This window comes from Callospermophilus lateralis, chromosome 1, assembly GCF_048772815.1.
Source record: "Callospermophilus lateralis isolate mCalLat2 chromosome 1, mCalLat2.hap1, whole genome shotgun sequence".
Taxonomy (NCBI): Eukaryota; Metazoa; Chordata; class Mammalia; order Rodentia; family Sciuridae; genus Callospermophilus; species Callospermophilus lateralis.
The window spans coordinates 20,424,395-20,448,034 of NC_135305.1; the positions used below are offsets into that span (position 1 = coordinate 20,424,395).

Below are 23,640 nucleotides of genomic sequence, written 5' to 3' on the forward strand. Positions count from 1 at the left end.
ACCATTTAAAAATCTGCAATGCATTTGATGAGATGAGGCTGTCCAGTCCCACAGTGTGCAGAGGCACATTGGGGAGAAGTGTGTTCTTTGTAATCAAGTTGCATAAGGAGAGATATCAGCAATGTTTCTTCCCCTGCCTCCTGTTCAATACTCACAACAATGTTCATTTAATTTTTTTTCTAGTTGAAGGGAAATGAAGGCTTCTGGATTTCTGCTCACTTAGAAAATAGCCATAGAAATTCACCATGTCTGAAATTAAGGTGTGGGGAGGTGGGTGAGGGAATCAACTTGTCCCCTGTGTCCTGTTCCCTGGGACAGGCACAGAACATTAGACTTAGGGATTTAACTAAGCTCTGTCCTAGATCCTGTGGTGAATTCAAGGCACATGATAGTAATAAGCATACTTAATACTAAAATCTTAGTTTCTAAATAACATTCCCCAGTAAAGGAAACCAGGATTCATAGGAGAAATGGCTGGCTTCAGATTTGGGAAGTAAAAATACAAGATGAGCTTACATCATTTTGTTGTACTAGAAGTGATCAAAGATCAAAGTGGTCATGCCAACAGAAAAAAGGATTATCCCTGGCTATATCTGGGACAATCTGAATCTCCTCAAACTAAAAGTAATAATGACTTCCATTTTCAGTCATGATAGAGGAACTGGTATTGAATCAGCTCTCCTACTATGGGCCAACCATAAAACTGGATAAAATAATTAAATGTTCAGATGTTAAGCAACAGGCAGCATGAAACAGTAACCTCCTGGGAGAAGGAAAACAATGAAGTAAATTCCATCCCAGTTTGCCATCTGGTGGCATTATTTGACTACAATACAGACCATATCAATGTGTATATATGTAAATATATGTATGCAAAATATATATCTGCAGTATATACACATGTACTATGTATATGTGTGTGTGTGTGTGTGTGTGTGTGTGTGTGTGTGTATATATATATTAATATAGCACTGAACTAGTAATAAGCATTTATTTCTAATGTCACTGAACTACAGTAGAATACACATTCATTACAATTATACCTGGAAAAGTAATCAAGTTAGATTATCTTCTTGGCCATTATACCATATTTTGGGCTCCATTTTTTTTATACCTTTACTTTATTTATTTATGTATTTATTTATATGTGGTGCTGAGAATTGAACCCAGGGCCTCAAACATGCAAGGTGAGTGTTCTATTGCTGAGCCACAACCCCAGCCCGGGCCCCATTATTATAACAAATAGAGTAAGTTTTATAATAATTATTATAAAATAAGTTTTAAAATAAATTTTACTTCTGTAACTTAAATGAACAAATTCCTTAAAGTTTAAATTTGAAAACAAATAGAAAAAGTAATAGAAAATGTAAACGGCTACATTAAAGAAATCAAAATAAGAAAAAGCTTCTAAAAAAGAAAAATGCAGGTCCAGATTGCTTTGCTGTTGAATTCTATCAATTCTATCAAGCATTTAAGAAAGAAATAAAACCAGTCTTACATGAACTTTTAGAGAAAATAAGAAACAGAACAAAATGCTGTTAAGGATGTGAAGGAGTTTATCAGTTTAGCAGTTTCATGTGCCTAACCTATGGCACAGCAATTCTACTTCAATGCCATTGTCAAAAGAACAAAAGCATACAAAGACAGCCGTTTAATAGTAATTAGTGAACAACACAGCATCATTAACAGCAGTTTTATTTATCATGAATGAAACTGGACACAACCCAAATGCCCATTAACAGGACAACTGAAAAAAATGAATTGTAGCATATCCATACAGTGGAAACAGCTCAAGAATAAACAGAAAGTACTGATAAAGGGATGATATGGTATGATAATAGGATTGAAGCTCAAACCTTTATTCTGAGTAAAGGAAGTCAGACACAAAAGGGCATTACTGTATGATTCTGTTACTGTGGAATTCTAGAATAGGTAAAACTGTAGCAGAGATATCAGAGCAGTGGTTGCCTCCAGGTGGAGAGGCAAAAGAAATCTTTCCGGTGGTAGTGAGTGTGTTCCCTATACTGACTGCGGTGCAGGTTACATGTGTGTATGAACCTGCCAAACTCACCCAACTGATCACTGAGATCTGTTGTATTACATTGTAAGTAAATTATACCTCAATATTAAATATAAATGAAAAGAGTGAGAGAGAAAGGAGAGGGAAATGTAGAAGGTAGGGAGTCAGAGGAAAAGCTCTTTTAAATAAAATAATGACTTAATGTTTCAGACAAGGGTTATCAATGGATGCTGAAACTATGTAAAGTTGTTAGAGAAGAGGAAAATCACATTGTGTCAGAGTGCCACCCCACAGAGAATATTAATTAACCTCTTTTATTAATTAATAACAAAGGAAATAAACCTTGACCAAAAAGAGATCTGGCAGTACTACCTTGCCCGAATGGTCAGGCTTGGCTTTCCTCCATGCAGCATAGCCAGGCTTCATGAGAGGGCTGCAGGTATAAAATATCCCGTATCTGGTGTTCCTGACAGAAACAGTCAGGCTGAATATAATCACAAAGAAACTGTAGATGAATTCAGACCTCTGCTTGACATCATCCTAGACTCTATCCAAAGATTCCACGTTACAAATAAATAGAGGGAGTTGATGAGACTGTTGTTGTACATCAGTGAAAACTGAGGTGATAAAACACAATGTGTGAACCTTGAGTGAATCCTGGATTTAAAAAAAAATGTAAGTGACATTTTTGAGGGGCAACTGGGAAAATATGACTGTAGATATATGCTGGATAAAGTTTTGAAAGGTGTGGTATGGTAAGTAGAATCATGGTCCTGCAAAGAAGTTCTAATTGCAGGGACTGTGATTATGTTACTTCAGTAAAAAAAGAACTTTACAGATGAGATTAAGGTTAAACACCACATTGAGATGGGGAGATTATCCTGGATTGTCTGGGTGTATTAAATCTAATTACATGGTCCTTAAAAACAGAGTACTTCAAGTGACTGGTCAGTGAGTGAGATGTGATCATGGAAGAAAGAGAGGCTGTGTTGCTCACTTGAAAGATGGAGGGAGACCACAGACCAAAGTGTGATGCTGGTCTCTAGAAGGTAGAGAGGCAAGGAAATGGGTTTTCCTCGGAACCTCCAGGAAAGAAAGACTAATTTCTACAGGGCTCTGTAGAAATCTCTATTTTATCTTATTGAGACTTAGGTTGGAATTCTGACCTACAGAACTGTAAAGACAGATTTGTGTTTTAAGCCATTAATTTTTGAGTAATTTTTTAGAGTAGAAACATAAAACTAACACATACTGTAAGGAGGTAGGTATTGAAGAGGGAGTCTTTGTTCTTGGGAGATGCATGCTGAAGTTCAAGGGAGAATGGTCACTGTGTTTGTAGCCTACTTTTGGAAGGCTTGGCAGGAAGGAAGTGTATGTGTATTTAGAGAGAAAGAAGAATGTACATGACAAATAGTAACAGCAAGTCCAAGTCAGTGTACAGTATATATGGATTCATTGGATTATTATTTCACATTTTTGAGGGTTAAAAAATTTTTCAATTTTTAAAAAACAAAAAAGTCTAAGCTCAGGAGAAAACTAAGAAGTGAGAAACAGGGCAATGGTTGGGCTTTTCAAAATTAGTTTCTCCCTTATCTCTAAGTTTCTAACCAGTGTTAGAAACTAGAAATGAAGGTTTTATATAAGGTATAATATAACATGTGTGATAAGAAGGCAATGCACCAAATTAAAAACTTGAACAATATTACTAAAGCCATCAGAATTCTTGCAAACTCTTTTTGTTGTTCTCATTTCAGGTCCAGAGAGATAATATTTAGAATGACAATGAGTTATGTTTTCACATGCTTAATTTATGAATGCATAAATGCATACTGTCTTATTTTTCTTTTCTTTCTTTTCTTTTTGGGTGGTGCTGGGGATGCTAAGCACCTGTGCATGCTAAGCAGATGCTCTACCTACTGAGCTACATCTCCAACCCTGTCTTTTTCTTCTCTCGGCCTCCTCCTCCTCCGCTTCCTTCTCCTCTTCCTCCTCTTCCTCCTCTTCCTCCTCCTCCTCCTCCTCCTCCTCCTCCTCCTCCTCCTCCTCCTCCTTTTTGTCTTTATATAAGTATTTTTGAACACTTTATATGTTATGTTCTTATTAGGGAGCACAGAAAAAATTATATGCACAACCAAGTCTTTTCTTGAAGAAAAAAAGGCTAGAGCTACCAAGGCTGTGGCAGGGCAAAGGTCTAGAAACTAAATTGCAGGCACCATTCTGCTAGGGGCAGCTTTGCCACCTCTTGGGCTCCTTATCTAAAAGAAAATACACAAAAGCATCATTCTGACAGAGATTAGCTGGTAGCAAAAGATTGGGGTTCAAAGAGCTGGTCTCCAATTAGAGGCTAAGATTTTAATCACAGGTCAATGTAGGTAACTGTGTGATAAGTTCAAACACATTATTATGGGAGATTCATTATGGTTAAAAAAAAACTTTTCCTACTTGAATCAGATCTGCATAATTTATATAAGAAGAAATTCTTTAACACTTCTCTATAATTTTATTTTTAATTTAAGCTGCTTTTCTAGCAGCATAACTTTGTTCCTTTGTCTGTATTATTAATGTATTCTATATATAATGTTAAACAGTTAACTTAAAAATCTTCAATTGCTAATGGAAAACTAGAGCTCAGATTTTAGGTAAATAGTTAAGTATCCACACTCAAGATTCCAACACTATCTTTTTTCTTATTCAACTCCACTATTTGTATAACAAGGAGTACAAGAAGGCAGGCCTGTGTGCATTCAACAAGCATATATTGAGCAAGTACTGTGTGACTCATTCTGTCATTCAACACCAAAATTCTAGAGCAAAGACTCACTCTAGTTGTTTGCATTACACTTCTGATATCAGTGTTGAATCCTGAATTGATCTGGGAACTTGATGGTTTCAAACCTATTACAAGCAGTCTCTGCTTTTGTGCAGTGTTTTGTTGAAAACTTCATTGGCCAGTAAACATCAGAGAATTAACCAAAGTTTCTTATAAAACAACATTATAATTGAAGGTTGTTTTTCTGAGGCATCAAATAAACGATGAATGTTTGCAAATATATGCCATGAATGAAAACATACTAAAACTAGCACTCTAATTAATAACTAAAAATAGTGAAATTATATTCAAAGTTTGACAAAATGGGCAGAATGCACTAGGTGTACTCATTATACAAGGAGTTCCAATCTATTCCAGATTGTAAATCCAAAACATAAAAATACAACTTAAATAAGAATTAATACGTCAGTTAAAATAAATACACATGCATGTATGCACACACACACACACACACACATACACACACACACTCACACACACATACATTCAGGCTCACTATTTTTGAAAAATGACCAATAAATCTAGACTCACTGATTGTGGTTGGCAGATGACGAGATGGAGGTGCAGAGGAATGAGGGGACACACAGCAAATTAGAGGCAGAATGGGGCAGGAACTAAGGCTCACTATCACGAGTTTCTCCACATTTTTAAAAATATCCCTTTTTTGGAACAAGAGTTCACTGATATATCCGTGGGAAAAGAAAGTGAAAAATTCCATGAAAATTGATGCTGCTAACAATAAGCAAAAAGCTGATTGCAAAGCAGCATCTTAGAGACTGTGGCACCAGCCCAGAGTTATGGTGTGGAAACTAAACTAGGAATAAAGTTGCATTGACTTGCTTTGTTAGCTAAGAACAAGAACACATCTTTTTTTAGAAAAGCCACTCAAACAAGCTTGGCCACTAAGTTTCCTTCATAGAAGTTGTTGAGCAACACTCGACATAAACAATTAAGCACAAGCTGTTTCTTTAGCTGCTGGAACTTCCAGGGGGTGCAGGTTTTCTACAGCACTCACACAAATAGTAATAGTTTCCCATCAAGAACATGTCTTGAGCTGAGAGACGTTATCAGTGTATAATTAAAATAATCGACTACCACTTATAATTTGAACATAATATACTTTGGCTTTTCGACTACATAGAATGATGATGTTTAAAAGCTGAAATTTATATAGCATTGAACACTTCCTCCAAGTATTCTTCCAAATCTGTTCAAAGTAGAGACTCTAAACAATTGATCTTAAGCCAGGGCACCCAAGCATCAGATCTTCAAGTGAGTCTCTTAGACTAGAGAGAAGATATGAGAAACAGGGTGTAGTCTTAGGAGAAAGACACACACACACACACACAGATGGGAACTTTGGTGGCAATGTATTCTCAGTACAGAGAGTGAATGTTTTGTATAAAATTGGTGAAAAATAAAGATAAATGAAGACAAAGTTTTTTTTCAGGGATAAAATTGTTAGAATGACAGTGTATTTTGGAGAATTAGTGAACTAGAAGCAAATAGTGACAGGGTTTGAGGATGTATGGAGTTTTTTTTTTAAGCAAGTAAAAAAATTTAAACCAAAAGTAATAATCACCCATGGTTAGATGATGAGCACCGGCCCCCATCACACTCCTCCCCAGCCTCTGTCCTGTGCCCCAAGAAAAAATGCAGAGGTTTTGAAAAATAGTTTCTTTATCTTAGTTCTTCTAGTGATCATATTCATCTAGCTAAGTAATCTGTTAAAACTGCTTCTTGTTGATGTGTTGATTTTAGAGATTTTATTCTGATCTCCTGCTTGATGGGTGGGTAAAGACTTGGCTTACTTGGGTCCCCTCCTCTTGGCCCCAATGACATCCCCAACTCCTTCCTAACATATAACGAGTTTTAGCTTTTACTAGTCTCTTCTTCATATGTTTACACATAGCTTTACCTTAAGGGGCAACAGATATCGCCCCCTAAAGTGTCTGCTCATTTGTATGACTCTCTCCAGACTGGGAGCTCCTAGCCCAATGGGAAGCCCTGTGGCTTGCAGGAGGGGAGAGGGCTGCTGGGAGAAGATGCTGGAGGAGTTGATACCTGAGTTGAATCTTGAAGCCAAGCTGTGCAGGTACAGGAGGTATGGTGGGATGATCACAGGGCATTCCAGGAAGGAGGAATGGGAATGGGAGATGTCGAGGGGTGGAAAAGCAGTGCAGACTGAAAACCTTAAAAATTTCAACAGGAAAAGACAGACATGAGGAGGTGAGTGGCCCTTCATCATCTGGCAGGGACTTTCAGCCTTCAGTAGAGATAGAGTAGCGGAAGCTGGCAGAAGGCACAGGCCTTGTAGCAATGATTTTGCAAGTCTCACTGCCTGCCCTGTCCTGCTCACCTTCCAGGGCCCCATCCTGCACATCCTGTCCACCATTGTGATGGCACTATCAGCCTCAAGGGCTAAGGTGGACTAAATTGGAAGGATGAGAGTTTTTTCCTTTTATTAAGACTGCAAATGAGAAAAAGAGAAATGGGATTAAATGTACACCTAATGAAAAATATTAAATAATTCCATGAACTGAAATTAAATAAAAAATGCAGAGAATATCAAATTAGTGGCTTTTAAATAATACTAACAGGATTGTACTTGCCAAATCATTGCCTAGAGAGACTAGCACTTATGCAACTTGTAGGGGAGATTTTAAGTTTGTTTTCTCCTCCCTCTGCCTCATTTACTACCAATCTTTTGACAACAAGAACTGGATCACTAAGAAAAAAAAAAGAACTTTGATGTAATAACAAAGTGTCTAATTCATCATCTTGAACATTAATTAATGTGTTTATTGCAGTCTCTAGTTAATGGCCTATCTTTTTTGTTTTGTTTTGGGATGTAAGTCTGCTTCTCATCCTGACTTATATCTATCCATGATGTTTGTCTGATTTAATGAAGGTAGGAAAAGGGAACATTTTAGCAAAACATTTTCCACTCTTGCACTTATTTGATATAGTCATGTTTTTAGATTCATTTTTCCTTTTATAAATATATTCTTAAAGTCATATTAAGTGTCCAGAGGTAGTGAAATCAATGTCAGCACCCACTGAACATTTTCTTCAAGGTAGCTAAAGTCTTTTTCTTGCATCTCCTCTTTCATTTGCTTCCTCAAATTTATCTAAAGATTTTGAATAGTTGTAGTTAGCTTGTACGTGTAATAGCCATTGCTTACGTTATGCTAGGGACCTTTTAAATTTTCGAGTGGAACTTTTCAGAAAATTATTAATGCTCTACTTTATCCATGCAATTTCTATATCAAAATGTATTCCTACCTGTGCTAGATTTCTGCTTCTCTTATAATTGTCTAATTTGAACTAGATAAAGAAACAGAACAGATATAAAGACCCAAAAAGGAAAACAAAACAAAACAAACTAGGTAGAGTCAATGCTGAGGACCAGAATTCAGGCCCATGAAGCTTCCAAAGGGAAAATGTTTCTATGTGTGTAACTTTCAGGAGTCCACTCAAAGCACCATCTTATAGTTTAAAGCATCCCTGTTACTCACATTTTATGATTTTTAATTGAAAAGTGGCTGATTTTTCCAGTTTTTAAAATTCATTTTATTCATTCAACATCTTAAAGGACCTAGGGATTCCACAGAAGTCAGGTTAAGGTGTTTCCTGCTTTTATTCAGACTCTTTTTTTTCCATTACTCACATAAATTATCATAATCAACAAGTTGATCATTGAAAAACAATATTTTGTGATTATTTAATCATCTTAAGTAATAATTTCATAAAACAACAAAAATGAGTCTTAATGAGCATCCACTCGTTTGATTCCCCAAGTTGTAAAAGATACCTTCTAAATAACTAAATAGCTACAAATGGCTTCTCTTCCATATTCAGGACTGCATCACCCTCTATTCCAAAACTACACACTTTAGTTTTATAATTTTATATTTCATCCCTTTTATGTCCTCCTTCCCTTTTCAACAATGGTTATTTCTATTTTCTTTGCTTTGACTAGGGAAACTTATGACTCAGAGGAAAATAAAAGAAACATTTTTAATGCACCTATAGACTTGGTTTCAATACATTATTCTCCCTAGACACAGCTGGATATGTGCTGTTTTGAGTCTGTTATTGGAAGGAATACATATATCAAATATAATAGTGAATGTCAAAATATCAAACAAATCTAGTCAAAGTGCCAATGTGATAAAGGTTTTGACCTTATCAGAAAATGATGACTATCAGTCAAGATTATGATGGTGAATGAAAATAAAGAAATGACTCAAAAGTTCAAAAATGTAAATTCCGGATCCATTTTTAGGTGGCTGACTCCAGTGTGGTGGCTCAGGGAGCCAGGCGACCTGGATTCACATTCTAGCTCTGTCACTTGATAGCTCTGTAAACTTGGGTAAGTTGCTAATTTTTCTGCGCCTTAGTCTCCTCGTTTGTTGAATGGGAGTAACAGTTCTTGGAAACTCATAACATCACTGTATGGTGGGTGCCAGGCTCTGTTAGGTCTTACTGTTTTGATCGTTGAAATCGATTGTACAATCTGTCCTTAGACTTAATTCTTTATCATTCACCTCTCTATCTGCTATAGTTCAAGACTAGTTTTTAGGTTTTTATGTAATGTTTGATCTCTTATAACCTGAAAAATCTAGCCCTGGTCCCACCAATCCCATTTAAGAATTTTCAAACTAGTTCTAGAGGAATGATACCTATTCTTTGAAATTCAGGGACCCTGAATGGGTAACTGGTTTAGGGGGACTTTTTCTAATACACCTGGCCTCCCCACCTCCTACACAGCCTTTCCCTACCTCCTTTACTCCTTCTTCCTTCTGTTAATTACACCTCCAGCAAGCAGGGCTGCCTTTTATCAGTGGATACTCCCTGATCTCAAAAGGATAAATATATACATATACATGACAGGTGCAGACAATCGGGCTAAAGAACCTGCTTTCAGCTTCCTTGGGAATAGAAGGGTATTTGCTGTTTTTCTCTTCTATTAAAGCCCTGGCTTGACCTAGTTTTTCCCCCTTCTATTCAAAATTAAACCTGGAAATAATACATTTTATTTTTTTAGTTAAAAAACAAGAATAAAAGAGGGCTTTGTTTAGTAATGAAGGGAATGTAACCTTTATTGGATGCAAAGGGCACTGGATTCTATATTCATCTGGGTGCCAAATACCCTTCTGAGTTTTAAAAACTAATTATAGGAGGAGAGTGTGACTTTTCAGTCCTTTTGGCTCGAGCCATGTTCTCTGGTGCTCTAATGTGCTGCTCAAGGCTCTCCATCAGCTCAATCACAATGAATAGCAATGAAGAGCATCCTTTCCTCCTGACTTGCTTTCAACTTCTAATCCAGAAGAGAATATGACAGTTTAAAAGGAAAGAATCAATCAACATACAAAACAAAACAGATCGCAAAATGTAGTTCTCTTCTGTTAAAGGAAATATAATTTGTTTTCCAAGTCATGTCTACCAGCAAAAACATGAGCAAATCTTTGAGGCTTGTTCAGGAAAAACAAACACAAAAATAGAACCAGACACTATGATGAAATGTATGTAAAATTTAAAGACAGACAAAAGTAAGCTATGAATATAGAAATCAGAATAGTGGTTGCTTTGAGGGAAGGAAGGCCATTTGAGAAAAGTCAAAAATTCCATATTTTGATCTGGGAGAGGGTTACAAGGGTATAATCATGTTTATATATTTCAGTGTATTATACAATTAAGACTACACCTTACTTCATGTCTTCATGTAGATCACACCAATAAAGCTAAGAAATGTTAATATAATTTGTTTTTCCTTCAAGTTTAAGATGGAAAGTGATACAATTCTTTCATAAATTCAAGAGGAAAAAAAAGGGTCATATTTGTAGCTTTTCTAAATCAAAAAAGTGAGGCATACACAGACGTTCATCTCTGGCTCAGCATTCTCTTTTCTAAAATAGAGCTAGAAACTGTTTCCTTTAACTCTATGCTATTGAGGATAACTAACACACCTGATAAAAAACCATTTGCAAGTATAAAACCCAATTCAAAAACTATAGAGCAATAAGCTGAGAAACAAGAAAAAGGCACATATTTACTTAAAGATTCCTGCAAAATTGGGAGAAATTGCTTCAGAAATAGCTTCTTAAACAACTATTAATGCTAACAGATATGGTTATATGAGTATACTTAAAGAAAAGGGTGAGAATATGCTTGCCCTAGACCTTTAAGAATATGGGAAGGCTAATAGGAAGGTGATTCAGTGAAGGAGTGGAACCCTGTGCCTGGTCTGTCTTCTGCCTTAGGTCAGTTTACTTATTTGTACTCGGGACTCAAATTGATCAATCTCTTAATCCTCTTCACCTCTCCTGACAGGAAAAAAAAAAAAATCAGGAGGATACACTCTCCTACTAAAGCCATGATAATGTGATCTAAATTAAGGGAAGTATAGAGTGCAAGAATACAAAATTAAAAAATTTAGAATTTTAATTAATTTCAGAAGCTGAGATTTGGATATATATTCAACACAATGGAAGTTTTAAAGGAAAACATCTATGTGACTTTGTATAAGCAAAGGTTTCTTAATAGGGTACAAAACAGCATGTCCCTAAAAGGATTAATAAACTAGACTTACTGAAACTTTTAAAAGTTTGTTTAGTAAAAGACACTGTTAGGAGAATAACAAGGCAACATGTCAAGTGGGAGAAGACTGATCCATCCATAACAGAGTTTCACCTGGTGTATAAAGAACTCCCCAGAGTCTCTAGGGAGAAGACAGACAACCTATTTAGAAATTACTAGGAAATTATCTGAAACAACATATTATGAAAGAAATATCCAAATGGCCAAGAAATACATAAAAATAAATTGAAAGTTCTCATCATCTGTGAGAGAAATGCAAATTAAATAATAATGAGAGGGTTGGGATTGTGGCTTAGAGGTAGAGCACTTGACTTTCACCTGTGAGGTACTAGGTTTAATCCACAGCACCACATAAAAAATAAATTAATAAACAAAGATAATGTGTGCCCATCTACAACTAAAAAAAATATTAATAATAAATAAATAAATAAATAACAATGAGATACTGCTACAAACATACTGGAATGGATACAACTTAAAACAATGAAAATGGCAAGTGTTAATGAAATGTGGAACAACTGGCATTTTCATATATTACTGGGAGAATGTAAATTCTTACGACCAATTTTTTTTGGAAAACTGTTTGACAGTATGAACTCAACCAGCAATTCTTCTATTGGCATATACCCATGGTCACCAAAAGACACAGCAGAATATTTATAGCTATACTACTTGTTATTGCTCCAAAATGAAAGCTAAACAATGCTCACCAATTGTAGAATGAATAAATATACATATACACATTTCTGTACCTATGCGTATATACATATCACCACATACATACATAGTCATACATACACATAATAAAATATTTTCTAAATAGCCTGTAGTGCTTACTACACACAGTGGTCTATTCAAAGTAAAGAGAACCTATACACAATATGGATAAATCTTGCCAACATAAGGTGGAACATAAGAAGCCTGTCATAAAAGAGTACATAACTGCATGATTCCATTTATATAAGGTCCAAAACCAGATTAAACTGTCTATGTAGTTAGAAATCAGATAAGAATAACTTGGAGTTCTCAAGTTGCTATGTTTCATCTCTTGTTGGTTATGTTATGTTTCTTTTCTTCTTCTTTTTTTTGGTACCAGGGATCGAATCCACGGGTGCTCAACCACTGAGCAATGACTCCAGCCCTTTATAAAATTTATTTAAAAGTTTTGAGACAGACTCTTACTATGTTGCTTAGGGCCTTGCTAAGTTGCTGAGGTTGACTTTGACTCAGCCTCCCGAGTTGCTGGGATTATAGATGTGTGCCTCTGCACTTCGCTTAAGTTCTGTTTCTTGATTTGGATATTAGTTACAAACACATTCTGTTTCATCACCATGTTCACTAAACTGGCTTTGATATATGTACATTTCTATACATTGATTATGCCTCATACTATTGTGTGTACATGTATATATGTGTGTGGTATACACACTCACATATACACATGTGTATGTGTGTATATATACATACATACATACATATATATATATATATATATATATATATATAGAGAGAGAGAGAGAGAGAGAGAGAGAGAGAGAGAGAGACGTAAGTACATTTATATTTTTCTCAGTATATTGTATTAAATAAAAAGTAAACCATAGGTATATAAGAAGAGATGACATACTAAGAAATGATCAAGAGGAAATATTAGAAATCAAAAACACCCTAAACAGACTCCACAGGACCAAGGAAGGAATCACAACCTTGAGGAGCTAAACATATGTACTTTCCTCCATATGTTTATATCACTTAGAAAATAGATCTTAAAAAAAAAAGATCTTAAAAAAATAGATCTTTACCTTATGAAATCTTCTTCCTCTTCTCTCTTTGGCCTCAGCTGTTTGGGCTGAGCCATATTGATCCAGTTTGGTAGTGATTTCAAGAGTCTGCTGATATCATCATCTTTTGCCCAAGATGCACTGATGACAAGTTTTTCTTCTGACTGGACAATGCCCCTAAAAATAGCCCATAAAAAAGGTGCTTTAGCACAATGCCTGGTATTCAGTTAGCTTTTTTTTTTTTTTTTTTCATTTACCTTAGCTGCAGCAAAAGATATCACATCCATCTCTCTTATTAACCTAATCCATTATCTGAGTAGGAAGCAGAAGCATCCGTTAATAGGTCACATTATTGGGAGACATCATTCCTAGATTTCATTCTTAGTTTCTGAATTGTTGAGTAATCATGAAAGCAGATCATACTAATTAGTACTTCTTATCATAATTAATCCCTTAGGATAAATAAATTGTGTGGTAGGTTAGGGGGTATCTTTCAAGAATATATTCAATAAATAAAAGAGGGATGATTGTATTTTTTAAAATGCTGCTAAATGACAACATGAGCAGTACCTGAAAGGTGACAGAAGTGTTACAAAACATTATTCTCTAACTTCTTGGTTTAAACTATCAATTAGTTCTACTTTAAGTTTTTTTTTTTTTTTTTAAACTATAGACACTCCTTTATTCAAAACAAATATATCAACCTAAATCTTTCTGTTGGGAGACAGAAAGAGCCTTTGATTATTGCTATCTCCAGTGGGCTTTAGCTAGTGACCCAGAGTTGACAGGCTTTTAATAAGTCCTTTAATAGGCCGCTGGGTTCACTACTAACCCTGCTTTTACCAGAGTGTACCTGAAAATTCACCTTAAATATTCCATTTCAACTTAATTAAAAAGCTTCTTTTTCTGTCATTAAGACTGATTTCAATGGCCTAAAAATCCTTATCAGTAATACTAGTGTTAGAAATGACATTTATTTATGAAGGAAGTGCTAATTAGCTGGATGCCCCCTGGAAGATGACCAAGATTCCAGGAGGTTTCCCCATCCCAGGCAGAGATATCTTTTGTTGTAAGTGTCAACTTGGGAACATTATGCATTTTAAAGTAAATATATATATAATGTCTTTACATATGCTAAAACCTCCTTGACCCAATAAACAATTTAAGGTTTGAAGATAAGAGAAGTTGAAGCCTCCACACCTTGACTTAATTACAGCCTGACTTAAGGTAACTCGATAGTGCCCTGATTCTCTTAAGATAAGCTACAATAAATAAGAGAACTGTGTGTGATTTCTAAGATTTTTCGAACTCACTATAACTGAATGGTTTCTATTAGTTACCGTGGCCAGAGATAAAAATTTGAGACTAGAACCTTCTTCCCTCAATTCTCCCAAATTACTCTCTGGGTGTTACCTTTTATTCCCTCTTTTCTCTTGTTATTTTCTGGCATCTTTCTGCAACATTAAAGGATTAATTCAAAAATCTAACTTTAATAAATTTTATAATGATACTTGCATTGCTAGGTAAAGAATGGTACCACCCCAGATTTCTGACATCTCATTGCAGGTGGACCCTCATTCTTTTTATGTGTCTCTGTTCAGCTTCCTCTCCCCATTTCTATAGTGAATTTATAAACAGACAGCCATTTTGTTCTTTCTGAATCTCCACATTGCTTATTCTCTTTATCCTTCCTATCTGACAGAGAACAGGGGACCTACTAAATTGCTAAATATTCTGCCTCCCATCTCCAACAGATAATATGTTCAAATTTGTTCCTCATTTATTTCAAGTAATTTCTCTACTTAGGCTCTGAGGATCTATAATTATCTCTTTTCCCTCCTATATTTTTAGTATTTTTTCAATATTTTCTTTAAAAAACAATTTTTTTCCCTTGATCCAACATTCTGCTCTACCAAAGCTCTTCTCTCTCCTTCAGATACTCATCAAATGAGCAGCCTGGGAACCCAGAGTTTTCCTGGTTCCATTCATGGTTAGAACAGTTCCTCTGCATAACTCTGCACAAATAAAGCTCCCTCTCTCCCTGTCTCGGAGGTGTTAAAATGCCAGTCCCTGTTTGACCTCCCTATATGATGTAATAGCTTTGTGGCCTCTCAACTTCGACACTTGTTTCTATGGCCTCTACTCCCTCTTTTGTTCATGACATCTGGAGAATTCTTTCTCTTCCTTTTGAATATGGTTAGAGTTGGTCAGCTATTTGAAACACTTCTAAAGTTACAAATTTTTATCTACTTTCCATATAAAAGGAGCAGGAAAAGGGCTTCCTAAAACTATTCACTCCATATTTTTGACAAGAAGTTAAAATTCAGTCTTAAACCAACTGTAAAAAGGGCTTTATAACCCAATTCCAGTGACGCTGCTCTACCAACCCACAGGCATGTTTTAATCTTCATACTCTTTGACCATTCTGAAGCGTCCAATATTTTTTTTTATTGCTCTTTTCCTAAAACATTATTCCTTTGTTTTCTATAATATCATTTCCTCCTAGTTCTATTCCTGCCATCCTAACCCCTTTCTTTGCTAAACTGATGGCTCTTTTCCTGTATCTATACTTCAAATGTTGTGTTTTGCAGATTCTGCATTCCTCACTTGGGCAATCTCATCTTCCTGCCAGATGTGACCAACCTGTATTCCGACAAATAAATTAATATCTCCAGGGCAGCCCTCTCTTCTAAGTCTGCATATCCAAAGGTTTACTGGAAAACTCTGCTTGGTAGTCCCACCAGCATTTCAAATTAAAATGAGTCAAAGGAACTCATTTGCTTTCTACCCCTTTCTCTCCCACTAAACACCTGGTATCCCCTATTCAAGCCATGCTGTTGTTCAAGCCAGAAACACAGAGGCATCCTAATCACCCACAGTGATTACATCCTGCCAATTCCACCTCCTTACTATCTCATAAATCTGTCATTTCCTGTCCAGGTTCACTGCCATTAACCTATATTTAAACCCTCATCATTTCTCACTTGGATTTGGCAATAACCTTGTAATTGGGCTTTTTGCCTGAAGTACAAGACCATCAGTTCAACTCACCACACAGGTTGGAAGAATCTTATGTCTAAACTACAGATATAATAATTGTATTCCCCTTCTCAGAACTCTCCAGTGACTCCTAATTCCATGCAAGACCAAGATCACACTTAGCAAGCATGAACATCTATCTTTCTGGAGGTACCTGCTGCTACTGCTTTCCTCCTTTGTCTTTGCTTACTGCTCCAAGCTTCTGTGCACGTTGGGTGGACATGCTGTATATTGTTTCCTGCTTCTCTGTGTTATCACTGCCAGGGAGGCTTTTTTCTCATCCTCCTTCTTTGCCTCTGCTTATCAAGCACTACCTCGACTATGAGATAGGGATTCAGTAGAAAGATATACAGAGCCTCAAAGGAAATACCTATAATCCATCAAGATGCATCAAGATGCAAAAGAGTGCCCAGGAAGAATTGCAATTCCTGAGCTACATGTCCTTGGCCCACACCCTTGACCCATGCCTATGTAACATGAGCAAAACATGCAAGCACAGAAAAAACTAGAGTGAAAATGTGTAGCTCCACCCTGCTTCACCTTTAGTCCAGCCCCTAGGACCAGCCCTCTATAAATATAAACACCCCACACCAATGGGGTGCTGTTTCTCCCTCTGAAGTTAACCTGCAATCTCCCTTGAGTATTTATTGCTCTACCCCAAAGGCCTTTCTCTTGAGATTGCCTCCATTGTTCCTTGAATGTGTATCTACCTTCCTAAATAAACCTCTGTCTATGCCTTTGATTGGAGCGTGCTGAAATTCTTTTCCTTCACGTATGCCAAGAAACCCTGCAGGCCTGAGTCAGGTTCCCCTTCTGTCTAGGAACTCTATGAACCCTTCTTTGGAGACTGCTCTCCTGTGACAGTTCCTACCTTGCTACAGCTGAGTCCTCCCTTCTGTGTATGCCCCAATCACTCTTACACCAGAGGTTTTCAACCTTGACTGCACATAAGAACCACCTGGGGAACACTTTCAAAAACTAGGTACCCAGGCCATACCAGACCAAGCAAATCATAATCTCTGGGGGCGGGGGCAACAAAAGATTTTCATTTCCCAGTAGATCCACATGTGCACTCAAGGGTCACAATCATTACCCTGCACATTCTCTTACTGGCCCTGCTACACATTTTTACAAGTTTGGAGAGTTGATTTCTTATTAGTTTTTGTATCCTCAGTGCCCAAAACAGTACCTGGTGTTTGGAAGGTATATAAGAACTAAACTGGAGATAAAAATAAGCAGTCCTCAATTTTAGGAGTCTAGATAACGTATTAAACTAAAACCATTTTAGTGGGTTCCCTTTGCTTCTTTGCAGTAAATGACTCAGATGAGCTACTAAGTCACTTGGTGTTCAATAAAATCACAGATCATTCTATGCCTCTTTGAATTTAATACAAAGAAGAATACAAACCTAGATGCCCTTCAGTAGATAAATGATAATGTGGTATATATACACAGTGGAATATTACTCAGCGATGAAAGAGAATGAAATCATGGCATTTACAGGTAAATGGATGAAGTTGGAGAATATAATGCTAAGTGAAGTAAGCCAATCCCCCAAAACTAAATGCCGAAATGTTTTCTCTGATATAAGGAGGCTGATTCATAGTGGATTGGAAGGGGAAGCATGGGAAGATTAGACAAACTGTAGATAGGGCAAAGGGAAGAAAGGGAACCAGGGGGTAAAAAAAGATGGTGGAAGGAGATGGACATCACTAAGTACAGGTATGAAGAAGACATGAATGGTGTGAATATACTTTGTGCTCTATATAGGTAATATGAATTATAATGCATTCTGCTGTCATATATAACAAATTAGAATTAAGAAGTACAATAAAAAAGAAAAAAATACAAATAAGAAAAATAAATCAATATAGGTGTGTCTCCCTCTGAAAAAAATTAAACAGAAAAAGTCCTGACTCACAAAAGAAGTGAACCAAGGACTGATGACAACCTTTCCTTTCTACTATTAAAAAACTTCCTCAAAAACTCACTTTTTCTGAATAATCTGTTGGTATGACAGCCTACAAAGATCTCTCCTTTGGAGAGGAAACAAAACTCTATCACTTTACAATGGTATTTTGTCCTACACAGTGGGTAGGCAGACTATGACCTGTGAATCTCATCTATCCGCCAGCTGTCCTGTATTATGTCCTGTAAGCCAAAAAGAGTGTTGACATTTTTAAATGGTTTGTAAAAAAAAATTAAAATAATAATAATATTTTGTGCCATATATAAATTATGTAAAACTTAAATTTCAGTGTCAATATCCGAAAAGAATTTTGGTTGGATGCTTCAATTCCTTTTAAAGCCACATTTCAGGCTGAATTCTGCTCTGCAGTTAGAAGCCCAAAATCTGACCCAAAGCATCTAAATCTTTGGGTCAGAGATGGTCTTTCCCCAACCCCACCCCCGCCCCCAAGCTTGGGATACAGTTTCAATAAGTGTGAGATGGTATTGTACACATCGGGGTTATAATTTTCTATTTTAGCATTTGATGGAATAAAACATTATCTTAGTGGGACACTATGTTAAAGGTACACATATTTTTTACTTAGGTATTTTTTAAACACCGAACTAATTCAAAAATTCAATATTATGTTACTACCTAACATTCATGGATCCAATTTTACTAAAGAATAGTAATCTGAATGAATTAAAATACTACTACATCCTGCTCTTAACAATAAATATGTTAATTCATATTGGAATGAATACCAATCCCAAAAGCAATTCCAAATATTCTAATTTGAAATACTGGCATCAATTAGCATACAATTACCATAGAGGAAATTTTTTTTTTCATTCAAGTGGCAAAGTTTCCACCCTGACCAATTACCTTGATTAGTTTTTGGTTTTGCGACAAACAGGATCATGTGGGTTACAAAATTCCAGGACATATCCAAATAGCCTTAAAAAAGAACACTGCATTCCTAACAATTATTCTCTAAGAGAAGTAGAGTTAATCATCTCTACCAGAACCATCATCTACTAATTAATTCACAGCTCAGTGGGCCACAGACAGAGCCATCTGTGAAACTATTTGTACCCATTCCCAGGAGGAAGAGAAGATAGGTATACCTCTGGAAACAGGTGATAAGGCTGCCACAAGAAGGGTCCACCTTCTAGACACGGTTGAGTGGGTTTCATTCAGAAAACATCTGCTGGTGTCAACTCACTCTGATGTGCATTGCTTCTGCGTTGGAGCAGTTGGGATGTGCAAGTGTGCATGGTCCCTGGACACAGCTGGGGCGCTGAGTCTTTCATTAGGTAAACAACCAGGGGCAGGTGGGGCTAATTGGATTCAACTGCTTGGTGACAACCAGGGCATGATGCTTACTTTACCAGACTGAATCTTTCAGACACTTCAAAAACTAGGAGCCAAGCTAGACAAATGAACCCTGGACAAAATTGCTCCAAATTAAACGGCTGTAGTCCAATTTAGTCTGTGAATGACTGGGCCTGCAGCAGGCCAAACTGCAGAGCAGTGCCCAGAAACACAAGTGATAATGACAATGAGAGATGCAAAATAAGAGTCAGTATTATGCTACTGCTGAAGAAAATGAAGCAAAACCAACAGGCAACCCAAACCAAGATCCCTCAAAATAAGATGGAACAGAATACATACGAGGAGAGAAACACCAGATTATCTTTGATATCAATACCCTATGCTGGTCACACCTATGGTGGTATGTATTTGTACCCAGAGGTTAGGAAACATCTGATAATTCTGGAGATGGTTCATGGGAAACAATTCAAGAGGACCCTAGGGAAGGAGGATTTGGAATCTGAGAGTTTACACAAGGTAACTCATAGAGATAATTTAATAGTGATCTTCAAATAGACAAGTTCTCATATGAAGAGTCATAATTGTTGGATATTTAAAAGCCCAAGAAAAAATAGAATTATATTGTAGCACAGACAGTGGACCAATGATTAATATAAAATCTGTCTCAACTGTCATTGATCAGACTTTTCTTGTGCTAAGCAAATTTAAACACATTCTGTGTTTGTATATCCTTAAGATCTTTATAAACAGATGTTAGACCAGGTAGCTCCCCGTTTAAACCTTACATGTCTTCCCATTGCACTTAGGGTAAAATTCATATCCTCTAGTCTCAAGGTCCTTCATTAGTGATTCTTAAATCTGGCTGCATGTTAACCACCTGAGAAGTATTTTAAAAATACATAAATTTCACATGCTGAAGTGGGGCTCAGAGCTGGTATTTTTAAAGCTCCCACATAATTCTCACAAGTAGCCAGAAAAATACCAAAATGATCTGACTTCTGCACCTGTCTAACCTTATTCAGTATTAAATCTTTGCTCACTCTATTCTGTTTAATTTACCTGAGTTCACATAAGCTGTGAGCTAGATCCTATCCTCTGCCTGTTCCTTCCTTTTCCTCTATGCAACTCCTTCTCATCCTTCAGAATTGAGCTCAAACATCACATTCTCAGAGAGGCCTTTCCTGAAGCTGCCCCTCACTCAGAAACTCTTTTTTGTTGTTGTTACTTAAATCACACCATCCTCAATCCTGATAAATCTATTTTGTTCTTTCATTTGACAACTGATTATTATTCATCTCCCTCTGTTAGAATGTAAAATCCAGGAAGGCAAGACCTTGTTAGCTGATTTAGTTCTCTACTCCAGCCCTCAATAAATAATTGTGTATTTATTCAAAAATTTTATTCTTAAATCGTAAATCAACAAATTATATCCAATATACATTTATGGGATACAAAGTAATGTTATGATTTATGACTATAATGTGAAAAATGAAATCAATCTAATGTGTCATTACAGATACTAGTTTTGTGTTGAGAAAGAAACTTATTAATGATTCTAAACATACATTATTATTTACTGTACTTATCACATTGCAATACACTAAAACAAAAAAAGTCTTCTTCCCCTGTCTAATAGCAGCTTTGTATCTGTGCCTCCCATCTCTTCATCTCCTTCTCCCAACCATCTGGTAACCACCATTCTCCCCTCTGCTTCTTTGAGTTTGATTGTTTTAGATTGCACAGATAGGAAGACAAAAACTTCATGTCCTCACCTGTGTCTGCTTTATTTCACTTAACATAATGTTTGCAAATTTCATGCATGTTTTCACAAAGAATGAATTTTCATTTTTAAAGCCAAATCATATTCCATCATGTACATATAACATTTTTCCTTTTTTATTGGTGTATTATAATTAGGCATAATAATGGAATTCATTGTTACATATTCATACATGCACAAAACAGTATAATTTGGTCAATTTCCCTGTATAACCACATTTTCTTTATCCATTCATCTACCGATGGAGATTTATGGTTGACTTCGTAATATGGCTACTGTGAACAGTGCCACAGTGATCATGACACTTTTTGACATTTTGATTTCATACAGAGTATGACATCTTTTTGACATACTGATTTCAGATGCTTTGGGTAAACATCCAAGAGTGGGACTGTTGTATTATGTGGTAATTCTATTTGTAATTTTTTGAGGAACCCCCATCTTGAGTTTCCCATAATGGCTGTGCTAATTTACATTCTCACAACACTGTACAGGAATCCCTTTTCTCTACATCCTTGCCAACACTTATCTTCCATCTTTTTGGTAATAGTCACTGTGAAAAGTGTGAGGTGATATCCCTTTGTGATTTTAATTTGCAATTCCTTATGATTAGTGATGTTGAGGTTTTTTCTCCATAATCTGCTGGTCATTTGTATGTCCTCTTTTGAAAAAATGTCTATTTAGGTCCTTGCCCATTTCTTTTTTCACTTTGGTGGTGCGGGGGATTGAGCCCAGGTCCTCATGCATGCTAAGCATCACTCTACCACCGAGTTATATCCCAAGCCCCCACTGCCCATTTTTAATTGGAGTAATTGTTTTCTTTGTATAGAGTTGTTTGAGTTCCTTATATTTTTTGGATATTAGTGACTTATCAGATGTATGGGTTGTACATGTTTTCTCTCAGTCTATAGGTTGTGTTTTCAGTCTTTTGTTTCCTTCCTTTTATTTTGATGTAATCTCATCTATTTTTGCTTTTGTTGTCTCCATGTTGGTCAAATGTATATTTGCTTAGAGCAATGCCAAATTTTTTTCTTGCAGTTTTTCAGTTTCAGATTTCACTTAAGTCTTTAATCCGTTTTGAGTTGATTTCTGTACATGGTGTGAGATAAGAATCCAGTTTCATTTGTCTGCATATGAATATCCAGTTTTCCAAACAACACTGTCAAAAATATACTCCTTTCCTCAATGTTTATTCTTAGAAACTTTGTCAAAAATAGAGGGTTAATTTCTGGGCTCTGTATTGTATTCGTTGGTTGATGAATTTACTTCTATGCCAGTACTATACTGTTTTATACTGTAGTTTTGTAGTATGGCAGTGTGATGCCTCCTCCTTTGTTCTTTTAGTCCATGATTGCCTTGGCTATTCAGGGTCTTCTATGGTTCCCTAAGAATTTTAGGATTGTTTTCTATCACTATGAAAAACAAGAATTTGGGTAGGGATTGCACTGAATCTGTCTGTGGATCACTGTGGAAAGTATGAACATATTCATGGTATTTATTTCTTCTATCCATGAGCAGAGGTTATCTTTCCACTTACTTGTGTCTTCTTCAGTCTCTTTCATTAATGTTTTAGTCTTCAGTGTGTAGGACTTTTATTGCCTTGGTTAAGTATTTTTCAAAGTAGTTACTGTAAATGGGATTGTATTCTTGATTGCTTTTCCAGAATATGCATTATTAGTGTATAGAAATACTACTTGTTTTTATATGTAGATTTGTACCCTGAAACTTCACTGTATTCTTTCATCAGTTCAAATGTTTTTGGTTTTTTTTTTGGTGGAATCTAAAGAGTTTTCTGTCTGTATGATAATGTCATCAGAGAACAGCAACAGTTTTTCATTTTATTTCTTCCTTTTGCCTAATTTCTCAGAACTTCCAATATTATGTTAAATGGAAGCGATGAGAGTGGGCATCCTTGTCTTGATCTTTTAGATCTTCAAAGAGTTTCAATTATTCACCACTGAGCATGATATTAGCTGTGAGCACGTCATGTCTGGCCTACAGGGCATTAAAGTGTATTCCTTCTATACCTCATTTATTAGATTTTTTTTCTTTTTTTTGTCACGCTTTTTCTGTACCTAATGAGATGAAAATATTTTTGTCCTTCACTCTGTGAATGTGATAAACAATATTCATTGATTTGTGTATGTTGAAGCATCTTTTCTTCCAAGGAATACTTGAACGAGGTGAATGATCCTTTTAATGTGTTGTGGAATTTGATGTGCTAGTTATTTTGCTGAGGATTCCTGAATCTATGTTCATCAAGAATACTGGCCAGTAGGTTTCTTTTCTTGTGATTTCCTTGTC

The 23,640-nt window shown here is 36.1% G+C and overlaps 1 protein-coding gene across 1 annotated transcript in view; it reads right to left on the minus strand.

Annotated features, from left to right (window-relative positions):
• Exoc4 (exocyst complex component 4) overlaps window positions 1-23,640 on the minus strand; it is a 787,478-nt gene that overhangs the window by 131,915 nt on the left and 631,923 nt on the right. The window contains exon 13 of the mRNA XM_076833103.2: window positions 13,253-13,408. Coding sequence (XP_076689218.2) covers window positions 13,253-13,408 — 156 coding nt within the window. The remainder of the gene's footprint in view (window positions 1-13,252; window positions 13,409-23,640) is intronic.